The sequence below is a fragment of the Pyrgilauda ruficollis genome, unplaced genomic scaffold, assembly GCF_017590135.1.
Source record: "Pyrgilauda ruficollis isolate IOZ18807 unplaced genomic scaffold, ASM1759013v1 scaffold22, whole genome shotgun sequence".
Taxonomy (NCBI): domain Eukaryota; kingdom Metazoa; phylum Chordata; class Aves; order Passeriformes; family Passeridae; genus Pyrgilauda; species Pyrgilauda ruficollis.
The window spans coordinates 2933146-2947201 of NW_024521428.1; the positions used below are offsets into that span (position 1 = coordinate 2933146).

At 40.0% G+C, this 14056-nt stretch overlaps 1 protein-coding gene across 1 annotated transcript in view; it reads right to left on the reverse strand.

Annotated features, from left to right (window-relative positions):
- SLC9A4 (solute carrier family 9 member A4) overlaps nucleotides 1-14056 on the reverse strand; it is a 30914-nt gene that overhangs the window by 3627 nt on the left and 13231 nt on the right. Inside the window, exons 5-11 of the mRNA XM_041468537.1 lie at nucleotides 13395-13597; nucleotides 12186-12272; nucleotides 10871-10941; nucleotides 8478-8639; nucleotides 2714-2810; nucleotides 839-970; nucleotides 33-120 (exon numbers count right to left, since the gene is read on the reverse strand). Coding sequence (XP_041324471.1) covers nucleotides 33-120; nucleotides 839-970; nucleotides 2714-2810; nucleotides 8478-8639; nucleotides 10871-10941; nucleotides 12186-12272; nucleotides 13395-13597 — 840 coding nt within the window. The remainder of the gene's footprint in view (nucleotides 1-32; nucleotides 121-838; nucleotides 971-2713; nucleotides 2811-8477; nucleotides 8640-10870; nucleotides 10942-12185; nucleotides 12273-13394; nucleotides 13598-14056) is intronic.

Here is a 14056-nt window from a genome sequence, read left to right on the forward strand (position 1 = left end):
GGAGTAGACACAGAGTAAAACACTTCCATTACCTGTAAAAGTAACGTGCCTGGCTTTTCTTCTAGTGGGCTGGTGTGGACCCTGAGGCAAGGAGAAGTAGCGTACTTCTGTGGTGTTAATCTGTGTGGGAGACAGAAGTGTGTCCAGTGCCTGTGATTGCCTCCACTTGGCACTTAACTTGGTGAAACAGTAAAGACTTATGGCAATATTCTGCACCTTTACAGCCGAATTTTGATAGGTATGAATAAGACCAATGCTTGGTTTGGATGGTAGAACTCAATGTCAGCTCCAGTGAGAATGTCTGTCTGATATAACAGCCAAAGGGTTTTTCACCATCACCAGAGAAAAACATGTTCTTCTAAGATTCATCATTCGTATTTCAGGAGAAAAATTTGAATACAACTAACCTATCCAACAAGAACTTATTTCTCTTCCTTAACCATGATTATCTCAGCTATAAATGTCTGTGCTGTTCAATGCCCACCTTTGGTCAGACAAATTTCTTACTGATTGAGAACCCAAATCATCAACGTGCCAGAGGCTTTGCATCAGGCCTTTTTTGATTACACTATACTTTGCACATGCAAAATCAATGCAAGTTACATTATTTTACTACATACAGCCAGAGTAGCCGATTTCTGACCAATGCATAGAGATGGGACATGAAAACTTTGCTGCTCACATGCCAAGTGAAGCTCTTTCTTCATAAGTGCTGCATGAGCACACCAGGAAAATATCCATTTCAATTACAGCGAAGAGCAAATTAAAACCAGTGTCTTTCCATATTTACAGAGAAGCAAAGACACTTTTACATATATAGTAGATGGATAACAGGTACCGGTCTACACCAAGGCAAGCTGTTTCCCTTCCTGCAACTCTGCCTCAGGCTGTGTTCCCGACGGATGAGGATTTCTTGCGCTTGTTTCTCACTTGTGTCAGTAGGAAGATTGTGCCGGTTGTATGCTGGTGCCTGAAACAGAAAATGCAGCCAGGTCATTTTCGGTGCATTTGCAATGTTAATCAGTCTGATCAATCACAGGGCCAAGGGAACATCTGCCTCAGCTCGGCCACTGACCCAACACAGATCTCTTTGGTATCACATTGCAAAATGCAGCCATGCACAAATCTCACTGCTGCAGAGCAAGACGGGAGGAAGCATGAACAGAGCTGTAAGTCTCAGACCTCAAGGGCTGCATTTTGATGCCATTTTTAATAGACTCTTACCTGCTCAAAGTGCAGGTATATAAAATATACCTACCTATGAAGGCTGTTATCATCTCTGCACTTGTCCTGTCTTTGTCATCTCTTACCTCATCAAGTGTAGTTGGGAGCTGCAGATATAAGGCAGGTCCCAAGAAAGAGAGAACTGGTTAACTCAGCTCTGAGCTTTGGTACTAATATTACTGAGCCTGGAGCAAGCTTCAGATGCACTCAGGAACAAACAATGAATCTCCAGAATAAGATGCACACTGAGTTTCCTTTTCATGCTTGGACAAACTACAAATTACTATTACCCTTAAACTGAGCATCATTTAAGACAAGCTTTTTAGTTTATCGTATGCATCTAGTGAAATGACAGAAATAATTATCTGCCTTAAAGAGAAAAATTCACTGAAGTTTATAATCCCCCTTAAAAAGTAGAATCTGATCTCAGTTTCATTTGCTAGGGTCCTTGTAAAGCTGGTCTGGGGAGCAAGAGCTTTTCAGAGCTGAAAAGGAGTATTAGAAGTGGCATTGCTTTCCATCCAATCTTTCATTTCCAAAAGCACACTATTCTCAATACTACATAGGAAATTACTAGCACAAATAGTCATTACTGTAATTGATTTTGAAGAGAGAGAGTTCATTTCAGTAAGCTAAGAGATAACTATATATGCAAATTGTTGCTGGTAAGATAAGAAATTAATATCATAAGGATAATTAGCCACAGCAAATCAAACAACGTTAGGAATGAATAACATATTAATAATGCCACATTTAAATGAGCAGGCCCTAGCATTTTCTAGTACACGTGTGTTACATGAGTTAGCCTTGTTTATCGGCATGATTTCAAGGTTACTGTAATGTATTCTCTCCCACTCATTGCTGTGGGCGTGCTCTCAATTGTCTATTCAGTGCCCGAGACTGGATTAAGCAGATACCATACCCTGGGCTGCATCAGGGTCACTACGAATTTCTGCAAAACAAATCCCCGCTGAGGTATTATCACACCACTTTTGGGGAGGGGGGGAAACATCTAAACGTATAAAATGAAGCTCGGAGGACGTGGAAAAATTTTTTCCCTTCGTTTTTTTTCCTCCTGCGGCGCGGGTAAATGCCGCTCCCACGCAGGGCTGCGCGCTGTTTGCCCCGCCCGCCCCCGCAGCGGAGTTTCGCTGCTGCTGCGGGAGCGCTGCCAGGGCCAAGGCTGCGCTCCCGGAGCCCGGCCAGCCGCCGGACAGCCGTGCGGCGAGGGAAGCCTGACCTCTACAGCTCAGACATGGATTTTTCCCTGGCTTTTCGCGCTGCCGTCAGGGTGAAAAGCTGATGGGGAGAGAAAAAAAAAAAAAAAAAAAAAAAAAAAAAAAAAAAAAAAAAGCAAGCAAGCCCAGGATTCTTCCCTCCTTGCCCTCCCCGGTCGGCCGCGGGCTCGCAGGTCGCAGCCGGTGCCCGGGGCCGCGGTACGGGGAGGGCAAACAAGGGCTGCGGCCTGCAAAGAGCGCGGCTCACGCACCCTCTGTCGCACTTGGTACAGGTTGTGTGCCAGGACATCCCTCATGGCCTCCACCTCTGCCGGGGACAGCCTGTGTGCACGCTGCTTCCTGCCGCTCCTGTAAATAAAAGGGGAAATTAAATAGGATATTAATGAGCTGATTAAATACTAATCCCATTAAATAATGCATGGACTATTTTTAATGCTAGAAAAGAAGGCTACATGGAGCCTTTCAGTGAGCAGCAACACCTGCGAATCATCCAAAGATGAACAAAAAAAAAAGGTCAAATTTTGCTCTTTCATTGGTTTTATCCATATAGTGTGTAGTCAAATTAAGCCCTCATACAGCTGGCAGCAGAAACTCCTCTTTCTTAAACCTCCAGAAGGAAGTTCCTATTTCAGGATTAGGCCAGGAAAGCGCTGCAAGTTTCCTCCTCTGTCTGAACAAAAACCTCAGCATGGTCCAGTAGTCTGGGCCTTGCCGTCTTACTGGTTTTTACTCTTTTGAGAAAGTGAAGAAAATCCTTAAGAGCAAAAGAGTATATTAATTATGAAGTCTGAGAGACGTGCCCTGTGGTGAGAAGAACATAGAGCAAGAGTTTCCTTGCTACTGAACCTGTTTCTGCATTTGAAATTAAAGAACCACCTAAAAGATAGTCATCTTTGTGTCTCTAAAAAAACTTGAACAAGCCCACAGTCACTTGTAGCTGCCTGGCTTTTTCACTAGCAAAACAGAGGAGGAGGGCTGCTGTGAAATGTTATCGGGTTTCACTACATCAGTCAATCACTGTGAGAGTTAGTGTTCAGATGAATTCCCAGGAAAAGAAAGGGAAATAGACAGTGATCATCCAGGATGAATCAGTTTGTCTTGTTGTTTCTGAATTTTTCCTTTCTCCATTTTGTTTCTTGCCTCTTAAAAAAAAAAAAAAAATTGCAAGTGGTGTTTTTCAGCTAAGTGATGTCCTTAAAGTGTTGTCTGTAAAATGTGCAATTAAAAATCAATGATCTATGAATGATCTATGAACAGTATTACCAGAGTTTTGTGTGCATCTACCTCACACTTCGTCTAAAATAAATTTAACAATTTTAATGGCAAAGGACAGTGGATTCAAGCTAAACTGTGATTGTGATGTAAACATAGGAAGAAGGTTGGAATTTGCAATTACTTCTGGTTTAGCAATATTACTATTGTTTTGTTCTATAATCTACCATGAACATCTTGAAAACTTGTAGGACCAACATGAACTACCTGGATTCTATATTTTACTGCCTAGCATAAAGTAGACAGTGATCCTTGGTGCCCTGGCCCCTGTCCAAAGCCCGTGGAATATAAGAATTAATTCCTGATATATTTCAAGGTTTTGAAATGTGTTTTCATTCTGCCATCAGACTAAAACAGAGACCTGACTTTTTTTTCTGTTAAATAAAAACGAAGAGGGAAATTAACAACAGGTTAAGGTGTAGTATTAGATCTGGGACTGGGATAAGCAACAGGTTAAGGACCTCACTGAAGCATGAGTGACCCATGAGTCTGTCACTGAGATGCAGGCAAACCAGTGTGACAGAAAAGGACAGCCTTTCTGGATTTGACCAGCAATCTTATCTTGCCCCTGAATAAATCAGGGACAGGGGACTGAAGGAATAAATCCTTCCCATCAAATGTTTAATTGACATTCATCAATTCTCAACAACTGTAATAACAACAAAATTAGTTATTTACCATTAGGGAAAACAAGACCTTCACCATCACCCAATTCCAGGCTGAGTGGGTGGGTGCATTGTTTGGTTGGTTTCTTTTTCACTTGCTTTCAGCTCTCAGAGATGCACTGAGAGGATCTGGGGATGCTACCAGTTTTTCAGGCTTGAGTGCACTGCGCCTTTACTCCCTACTGGGTGTGGTGTGTCTCAGGCTGGGACACAGCCCGTGTAGGCTGCCCTCCACACAGGGAAACCAGACTCCTTGCTGTCAGCAGCCCCTCTCTGATGTCCCTTTGGACAACAGGGAGACCCTAGGTAGAGCTGGGGAAATATACACAAGCACAAGCCCTGGGGACTATCATCTAGTATTGGTCTCTAAAACACAGGCTTGGCTCATTTGTGTAATGCAAATGGAACTGGAATAGTTGCTGCAGGTGGCTTTGACATCCCAGGGAGCAACTGCTTCCCTGCTTTGTGCTTCACTGAGTGTGTCCACAGGGTCTTTATACCTTACAGTTGGGAATAAACAGGGGAAAGCATCTAAACAGGGAAAAACTTGACTCCACTGGGGAGATTATCAGATTATCTCTACTTTTCCAGTTGCATACCTGACTTTCCCCACATGCCAGCACAGAAGTATCCAGTTCTAAGTAATTTCATATCTTATTATTTTGCTCTTAAAGTGAATTAAATAGAATAAATAAAATTGCTTGAGTCTCAGTTGAGCTGGGGTAGCAAGATAAAAAATAGCATGAAGATTATCTGTATTGTTCTGGAGCACAAATAAAAAACCGTCATCCTTTTCATGGGATTGGAAATTAACCTACCCAACTGATAACAGTGCACGTATATGGTAGTAAGGAACAGATTGCTTTTACATTTTGCAATACATTAAGAAAAGGCTTTCAAAAAACCCCAAACATGTTCAGTATGTTACCAAACCCATAAAGTAATCCTTATTGAAAAAATTTCTTTGTTCTTATTGAATCTTCCAATATGTTACAACAAAGAACAATATTTGTGAAGAAAAAATTATAATATGCCATGAAAACTATCTCTCTGTAATGACTGCCATGATTATTTCTTTCTTCCTTCAGTATGGAGATACTTGATATTTGATACGTTGATATTCAATACACTGATACTTGCTCAATCTGTGTAATATTATTTTTTCATATTATATCTAAAATTTTGAACTTTGTAAACTCTCCATTAATCTTCACTTGTCCTGTGAATAACATTATTGGGGCACCACTTTCTCATAACTGTACCACCACAAATGACAACACAGCAGTTGGTTCTGATCTGTACTGTATTGATATATTCTAAGATTTACCAAAGTCAATATTGCAGCAATATGAAGCCAGCATTAAGTAAACTCAGTACCAAACTTCCTTCTCTCTAATGGTCATATTTCCTACAAAAACCAGCCATAAACCCTCAGTTTTGATAATATCTCCTAGACTCCATGTTTGCCATTTCCATCCTTATTTATAAGGCTTATATTCTCCAAAATATCGTAACCTAATGCTCTGATTTCATTCCAGTGTGGATTCTTTGTTGCACAATCCATGGGCAAATTTGCTCACTGCACACTGGAAATACTGTAAATTGGACACCCACTCCACCTGCAGGAATCACACCAGCATGAATGCAATTCTCTAATTCACAGCATTGAAGATCTGCTTTGATTCTTATAAAGTAAATCTCCTTGTGTGCATAAAGGCTGCAAAAAACTGATCAGAAGTGTGAGTGAGAGCTTTCTCACTACTCTGGCACTGCTAATAATGATTTACATGCCGTACATTGGAATTTTATTTCAAATCTTCTGTTGTTTATGGTCAGAGTTTTGTATCTTCACTGAAGACAGGGACTTTAGGTACACGCTGAATCAAAGACAAGAATCAGACAATTTATAAATATATTTAGAGACCTTTTACACAGGTCCATTTAATTCCTGTGGGGAAAGACAACAAGAACTGCTGTATTGGCTCAGACCAAAGATCCACCAACTAGCTCAATATCCTGTCTCCTGCAGTGCTCAACAGCAGACACTCATCGATGAACAGAGGTGGGGAAAGGTGTATTTTCCTAGAACACTCTCACAGCCTGCAAGATCATAATGGTTTGGAGCCACAGGCTGTTTTTCTGAAGTTGACACTTCATTTTTGAAAAGGCTTTCTCATCAGAGGCTGATGCACAGCAAAATTCAATTATAGCCAGGGTAGAGATGGCAAAAATCAGTCCATCATATCAGCTGTTTATTAAAGAATATTTTTCAATCTAAATTCTCAGCTCAGGAGAAAATTTCTGAACTATGCTGGAGCAATTTGCCTTATTTTCTCATTCCCTCGAGAAAAGAAGAGGGATGTGGTTTGATTGCCATGGATTGTCTATCAGTCTTGCACATTTTCTCTTGGCTCAGAATGGTTAAGGAATTACAGCAGACAGAAAGGAGCCTGACATACATGCAGTGTTTTTTTAATATCATCCATTCAGCAAAGAATAATTTAGAGAGAAAAGGGTCTCTAAATTTAGAGAGCATGCAGGTCTTACACTGCACGTCGACATCAGTACAAGAAAGCAGATTGATCATGACATGATTAAGCCAGAGTTTTAAGCAAGATTTTAATGTAATATCCAGTTGATATTTGGATTTTCTATTATTGGGAGAGATCATCATTCAAAAAAGGTAATATGCTAGACCCTACCAGAAGCTGCTGCAAAATGGAGAGTGGTTTCAGGATGCAACAGAAAAGAACCGGCAACTGCAGCAACAGTGGTCAACAAGAACCCAGGAAAGAAATTATGGAAGCAAATGCCTGCAGCAGTAGCTGTGCTCTGGACAGTGTGTTGCAAGGCACGTAAATACATGCACATCAGTAATAGTATGCAGGATGGAAGATTTGTGCAACTTTTCTCCTAGAGGGTTTTTCCCTCTGTTCCCTCTGGAGATCCCACCAGTTTTGTCCCCTGGTCTGTCTGATGCCGAGTGGCATTATTGTTTGATAGAATCATAGAATGCCTTGCATCTGGTTCCAAACCCCCCACAATGAGCAAGGGACATCCTCAACTCTGTCAGGTTGCTCAGAGCCCCATCACACCCAGACTTGAATGTTTCCTGGGATGAAGCATCTGCCACCTCCCAAAGCAACCTGTTCCAGAGTTTCATCACCCTCATAATAAAAAAGTTCTTGTATCTAGTCTGAACCTACCTTCTCCTAGTCCTACTGCTACAATTCTACTAAAACCTGTCCCTATCTTCCTTGTAAGCCCTCTTTAAGTACTGGAAAGCTGCAAACAAGTGTTCCCAGAGCCTTCTCTGTCTCCTTGGAGAGGTGCTTCAGCCTTCTGATCATCTTTGTGGCACTCCTCTGGACCAGCTCTAACAGGTCCATGTCTTTCCTGTACTGAGGACCCCAGAGCTGGACACAGCACTGTAGGGTCTCACAAGGGCAGAGTAGCAGGGGAGAATCCACTCCCACAAACTGCTGATCCTACTTTTGATGCAGGATATGGTTGTCTTTCTGGCCTGTGAGTGCACATTGACAGTTCATGTCCAGCATTTTCCACCACAAGTATCCTCAAGTCATTCTTGGCAGGCTGCTCTCAGTGTTTAACAGGAGGAGCAAAAGCTGAAAATGCTACAAAGAAATCTGCTCTCAGCAAAAATTTGTGACTGGGGCAATGGAGTCAGGACCTCTATGCTAAGCCATCCTGCAGGTCTCTCAGCACCTGGCAGGGATTAACAAAACCCACTGGTGAGGTAAGTTATCAAATACATCTGTCTTGAGCCACTATTGTGACTTAAAGCAACCGGAGTGGCTTCTGTTCCTGACTCAAGATTCCTCTTCAGGACTGCCCATCATGGAAAAGAAACAGGAAATGTCCATTATTTTAATTTTCACTCTCTGAGTGGAAATATGATGAACTAATATGATGAACACCAAATTGCACCTTCTCTTTTCATAACTGTCTTCTTTTTTCTTACATTTCAATTAAGTCATGGAATACATTGGGTACTTCCTCATTTTTGTCCCTGTTCTCCTGTCCCTACTCTGCAAAGGGTCAGGAGGTTGGTACTCACTGTAAAGAAGTAGTGGATGGTTTTGAAATTTTCATGCCACTCTCAGCCATCTCAATGGCCAATTTTATCTCCATCTTTTTGTACAATGACACAAGGCTGGATTTGGGCTGGTGCTCCCGAATTAAAATTTTCTTCAAATACTTATTGTCAAACTTCTTAAATCTGCAAAAGAGATACCAAAATCAAAGCGATGAAAAGGAAATATGTTTTCATTTCTGCAGTACAAGCTGATCTTCATTCAAATGCATATATCTACAATTCAGTGGTGGAAACTGAATACAAATTAAAGGCACCTGTGGACTCCTGAAGGCCTGGTGAGCAGAGACCTTTAGGGGGATATTTGGCATAGTCTGCTGGTCCACAGAGATTGCAGAGCCCGCTAGACAAAAGAAAGAAACAAGCTGCAATCAGAGCAAAAAAGAGGGCTGCGTGTATGTTTGCATATTACACTGCCACATTTGTCAGAAAAGAATACGGCCAGTCTCCATGCTTTTGTACAAATGTTGTATTATAGAAGGACATAACAGCAGCAGCTGCTCTTACTGTAATCCTGGCCTATTCAGCCAGCCACCAATGAGGCTCTAAGTGGCCCAGCAGTTACAGTAGTTAGGGCCCATTACATTGCTCATAATTTTGAATCCTGACAATTAGAGCAGAGAAAATACATTTCTTTGTATGCTGAATAACAGAGAAATTGAAAGGACCCCAAAATACTATTGCTTGCGTGCTGCAGATTGTAAAATATTGCTAATGTGTGGCATAATTTGAATGTGAATGTATGTGGGTGCCTTGGAACAGGTACATGCTTTCAGGCAGACATTTAGCAGAACAACAGCAGATCTTCAGCAGAGCAACAGTTCTGTTTCTTTCAAAGGAACAGTTTACCACAGCAAGGTAAGGTGCTCCACGATGCTGGGAAAAGCACTACAGGGTTTGTATCTTTTTTTTCCTTAGCAAAGGCCATTTTTTATTCATTAATAGCAGAGGAAGGTACACAAATATTTGCACGGGGATTGCAGCTCTTTATGTTTCTCTGTGTAACAAAAAGCCTCCTGGATTGTCATTGCTTAGGTAATTAATTCTGTACACAACTTTAAAGTTGCATACAAAAGTACAGGAAATACTTTTTAATACAATCTTCTTATATTAAATGTCCTCAGACACTGTTTTTTTAATCTGTCCATGAACCAAAACACTACATTTATGGCTAGTTCAGAGAAAATTCTCTTTTCAGAACTATCAGGTAGATATGGGACAAATGGATAGCATTTACTCACAGATGTGTGTAAATGCAGCTATTTCAATGGATTTACTGCTCCAGCAGAGATTTGTTTGGTTTGTTGGCTGCAAAGTGGTGTGGTCCCAGCAGATGGATGTCCGAAAGCTATCTCTGTGCTCAGAGCCAGGAAGACATTTTAGATTCTGGGTATGCACTAGTACATTATATCATCACTCCCTACTGGAACAAGAATTGGATGTCTAGTCATCCTCTTCCCCCTCTGAGTTTCTGGTTTCCATAGGGAGAAACTTGGAAGGACTTGCCACATGTCCCCGCAGACACCCTTGGCTGGATTGCTGGAATCTGATGCTGAAAGGTCAGAAGCGTAGGCAGGACAGAAGCGTAGGCAGAACTAGGGATAACTTTTAGCATCATAATACGATGTTTGGGGAAAAGAAAAATCAGCCTTTTCCCTACTTCCGTTCACATGCTGTGGTGGTGGCCAGCATGTCCACAGGACTCCCTTAGGGAAAAGGTAAAGGGAACAGTAGGTCTGTCTCTTCTGGGCAGAGCTTGGAAGAGCTGCAAAGCTTCACAAAACCACTTCATTGTGCTTGTGGAAGGGACAATGCAGGCCCTGCATTCCTGAGTAGAGACTAGCTTGAGAGTATCTGCTTGTGCTAGTGGCTGTTTCAATTCAAACCCTCCCTTCTGCACTCTTATTTTAGATGTTAATGAATGCAAATACCTGTAAGGACAGGTGACTACTTAATGATTCTCTACTACCAGCAAGGGATCCTTTTTGCTGTGGAGGCTTGCAGCAAAAGTCAGTGAAGCACTGACACCATGTGTAGCTTTTGTTCCAAATCCAGAGTTAAAGAAGCGTTTCCTGGGATCTCAGATTTATACAAGGCTCTGCACAGTCTGATGTCTGCAACATGAGTTCCCATGCTATGTTTTTCTTTCTGAAGGTTATTTTCTGCTTATGCAGATCCAATTTAGCAGGCAATGGATGAGCATTGCACTCTCAAGAGTTAATGGTTACTCAGGAATCCAGTTTCTAAAAAGAGATACAGCACATGACCCCACATGATTTCCTCTTCTATTTACCTACTATATTTTACGTGATAGATCAGTTAGTTTATTATATTAGACTGCAATAAGAGATACTTACTTATCTCTCAGCTGATAATGACTCCAATGTCCACAAATGTCTTCAATACCAGCCTTCAAGTGATCCATCAACTACAGAAAAAGAACATGGAAACATTTTAAGTGGCCATTATGAAAAAAGAATGTTACCACTAATATGCACTTATTGACATGATTTTGAGATTTATTTTTTTTATTGGAACATGTAAGTTAATTCTGAAAGCACCTACATTTCTCTAAAAATCAAGGCAAAGATGCCACTGTGGCAGTTTTTCTGCAGTAGCAGTGTTTTGATGGATGCAAAAAATTGTCGGGTCATTTTTGTCTACTGAACCCAAAATATAAATTCTTGGTTCTGTTTCCCCTCCAAGTTTCCCCTCCTCATGTGTGGCCTTCCTGAGAGAGGCACAGGGCCACATACCAACACCTTCACCTTGACAGGTAAGGTGAATCTGAGGATTTGCAGAATGACATGACACTGGTCACTGCTACCTTCTGTTACTTTCAGTCCTTTTTTTGTGCTTGTCCAGCACTATAGAGACAGAAAAAGGCCAATTCTTACAGACATATTGTCATAAGGGGTGCTTTAAAATGCAAGTTCTCTTCAAGGTTCATTGTAAAGGTTCGGATAGTAAGAATTAAATTCACTTTAAATTCAAAATCAGTTCAGATGTTCTAATTTTGTGAATGTCTCTGCAGCTTACGTCTCTGCTGTGTTTCATTTTAAGACACAGTGTTTCTGCTAATTTCAAACGTTTTCCCTATTGTGAAATGAAAAAATGTACATAGCTTTTCTGTAGTGTTAAATCAGATTGAACAACTTCCTGTTATTTTATATAATAGTAATTTGGGAACTGAAGTAAATGTTTGAGAGGATAAAAGATCACTACTCAGAATAACTTGGAACTAAGTTTGCAGTTCAATGGTTTGATTCAGTTCAATAAATCTGGATTGAAGACTTTTAAGGCTTCAGTGTCTAGAACTGGTCAAAAGATGGCAACAAATGTTTCTGTCTAATCCAGCTAGGAAGGACAATGAGTGCTTTGGTAAACATTACCTTTCTCTTTCTGTCCTCCCATGGTCAAAGTACCAATAAATAAGGGACCTACTACACCACGACACTTGTGGATGACAGTATAATATGATAGCAAATATGAATATAAATGAAATACAAGATCTTAGAAAATTATGCCTAGGTTACCTCCACACATTCTTAAAAGCATTGAGCATCCAAATGCACTGAATGCCAAGTTTCCAAGTCACTCCCTCTTTGCAGCTCTTTTGGAATACCTGTTCTTTTCTTTTTGGGATACTGGTCACTGATATAAAAAACTTACTCGCACATGAATTTCTTCATTGATCGATTCCTTTTTGTTCGTCTTTTTAACATCCAGGTATTTGACCAATGGTCCAATTGTGATTCCCTGCATTTGGAATAATGAGTTAAATTGTTAATTACCTTTTAGGCAAAAATAGAAAGAAAGCAAAAGGGGATAATTTTATCAGTTAAGAAAGCTGTGTCTTAGCACAGAAATGAACCATTATTTACATGGAGAGCTACAGAAGAGAATTAAAAATAAAAAAACTTTTTAAAGACAGTTTAAGTGAAATTCTATTTATTAGCATATTCTAATAATGTAAAGTAACTGACTCATTGGCAGTTGTCTTCAAAAGAGGACTCATTTGAAAGAAAAATTATCTTTGTGAGGTCTTGAAGTCTTAAAACCGTTTACTTCAATATTTTCAGAATTAAACGTTCCAGGGGTTTTTCACTTAAAAACGGTTTTCAGTTTTTCCTATTTCTTTACTGCACTGCTACAGAAAAACCTTTTAAAAGAGAAAATAGAAACAAATTGTTTTTTTCTGAAACGTTCTGGTGGAACTTAAGTGTCTTACTTATCAAAGTGCATAGTGCCCCATGGGCACCCTAGAGGATCTGAGGCCTTGGTATTGGAAAATGCAAAATATGGGATGTGAGTTCTCTAGAAGTTTCAGTTCTTCCAGGTACAGCAGTAAGCCAGGTGGAATAACTCAAATATCTAAAGTAAACACTTATACTTACAAATGCAACTTATTCACTTTATTTTTTTTAATATTCTTTTACAAAGGATTTCAAAATATTTGTATTTTGTCTCCAAGACAGACAAAGATAAAAGTATAAAATTCAAAATCTGTCACAGAACAGGCATACTGTTTTCTCGTCAGTTTGAGATACACCACAAATAAAGAATGAATCAGTACTGAAAGGTAAAGCTAAAATACTTCTTAAATTAGAAGCATCAGGAAATGCATGTGGAATGAACATAAATAATTTTGGACACCAAGTGCCCTCTCCCCTGAATATTTTAAAAGATGCATGTTTTCAATACAGAATTTTTGTATTACCTAAAAGCTCTAAAAAAGGCTAATTACACAGTACAGTGCTAAATATGGCCCTGAAATGCAATAACTTGTCCTAGACTAAGAGTGAACTTAATGCAATTTTCACTATGAAGCTTTCAGTCACCTCTATTACAGGAAAGTTATCCATTAAGAAATATACATACTTGGATGAACACAGTGAAATATATAACCACAATGGTCGCAGTGATGAATAGGTTTTTTCTGGGGAAAAGATTCACTGGAAGCAAGAATGCAAGAGAAAAGCTGCTGGCTCCTCGGAGGCCACTGTAAGAAATAATGAGTTGGTCTTTGAAGGTGAAGGGATATGTTCGGAACTTGTTACTGATGTAGAAGAGAGCAAACACACCTAGGAAGGGAAAAAAACCCATAGCTATTATTAATCAAGGAGAAAAAGAAAATATTAAATATTAAAAGCAAAACAATGTCTTGGCTTGGGAAACTGTTGACAGCCCACATTTTTTTCTGGTTGGGTTTCTTGTAGCTTCTCTTTGACCACCCGCTAAATTTGGCTTGTGTGAAATATCTCCTATAAAATACTACGCTTCCTATCAGCTTCAGGATTTAAATTCATTAATGCAGTTTAGAAGAGATTAGGGAAAAATATTTACTTCCTATTCTTACATTGCATAGTTTCTTCCAAAGTGTTCTGGAGAAAAGAAAAACAACTGGATGAGAGTTTTCCCTGTGCTTTCCCTTGCAATGTTTCCTGCTTTCTGCACAGTATCTGCCCAAAGTGTTTGAACAGTGCTTTACCAACAAGTCCCGTGGACAAGCTCACTGAAAGACAAAGAATAATAGCATTTTA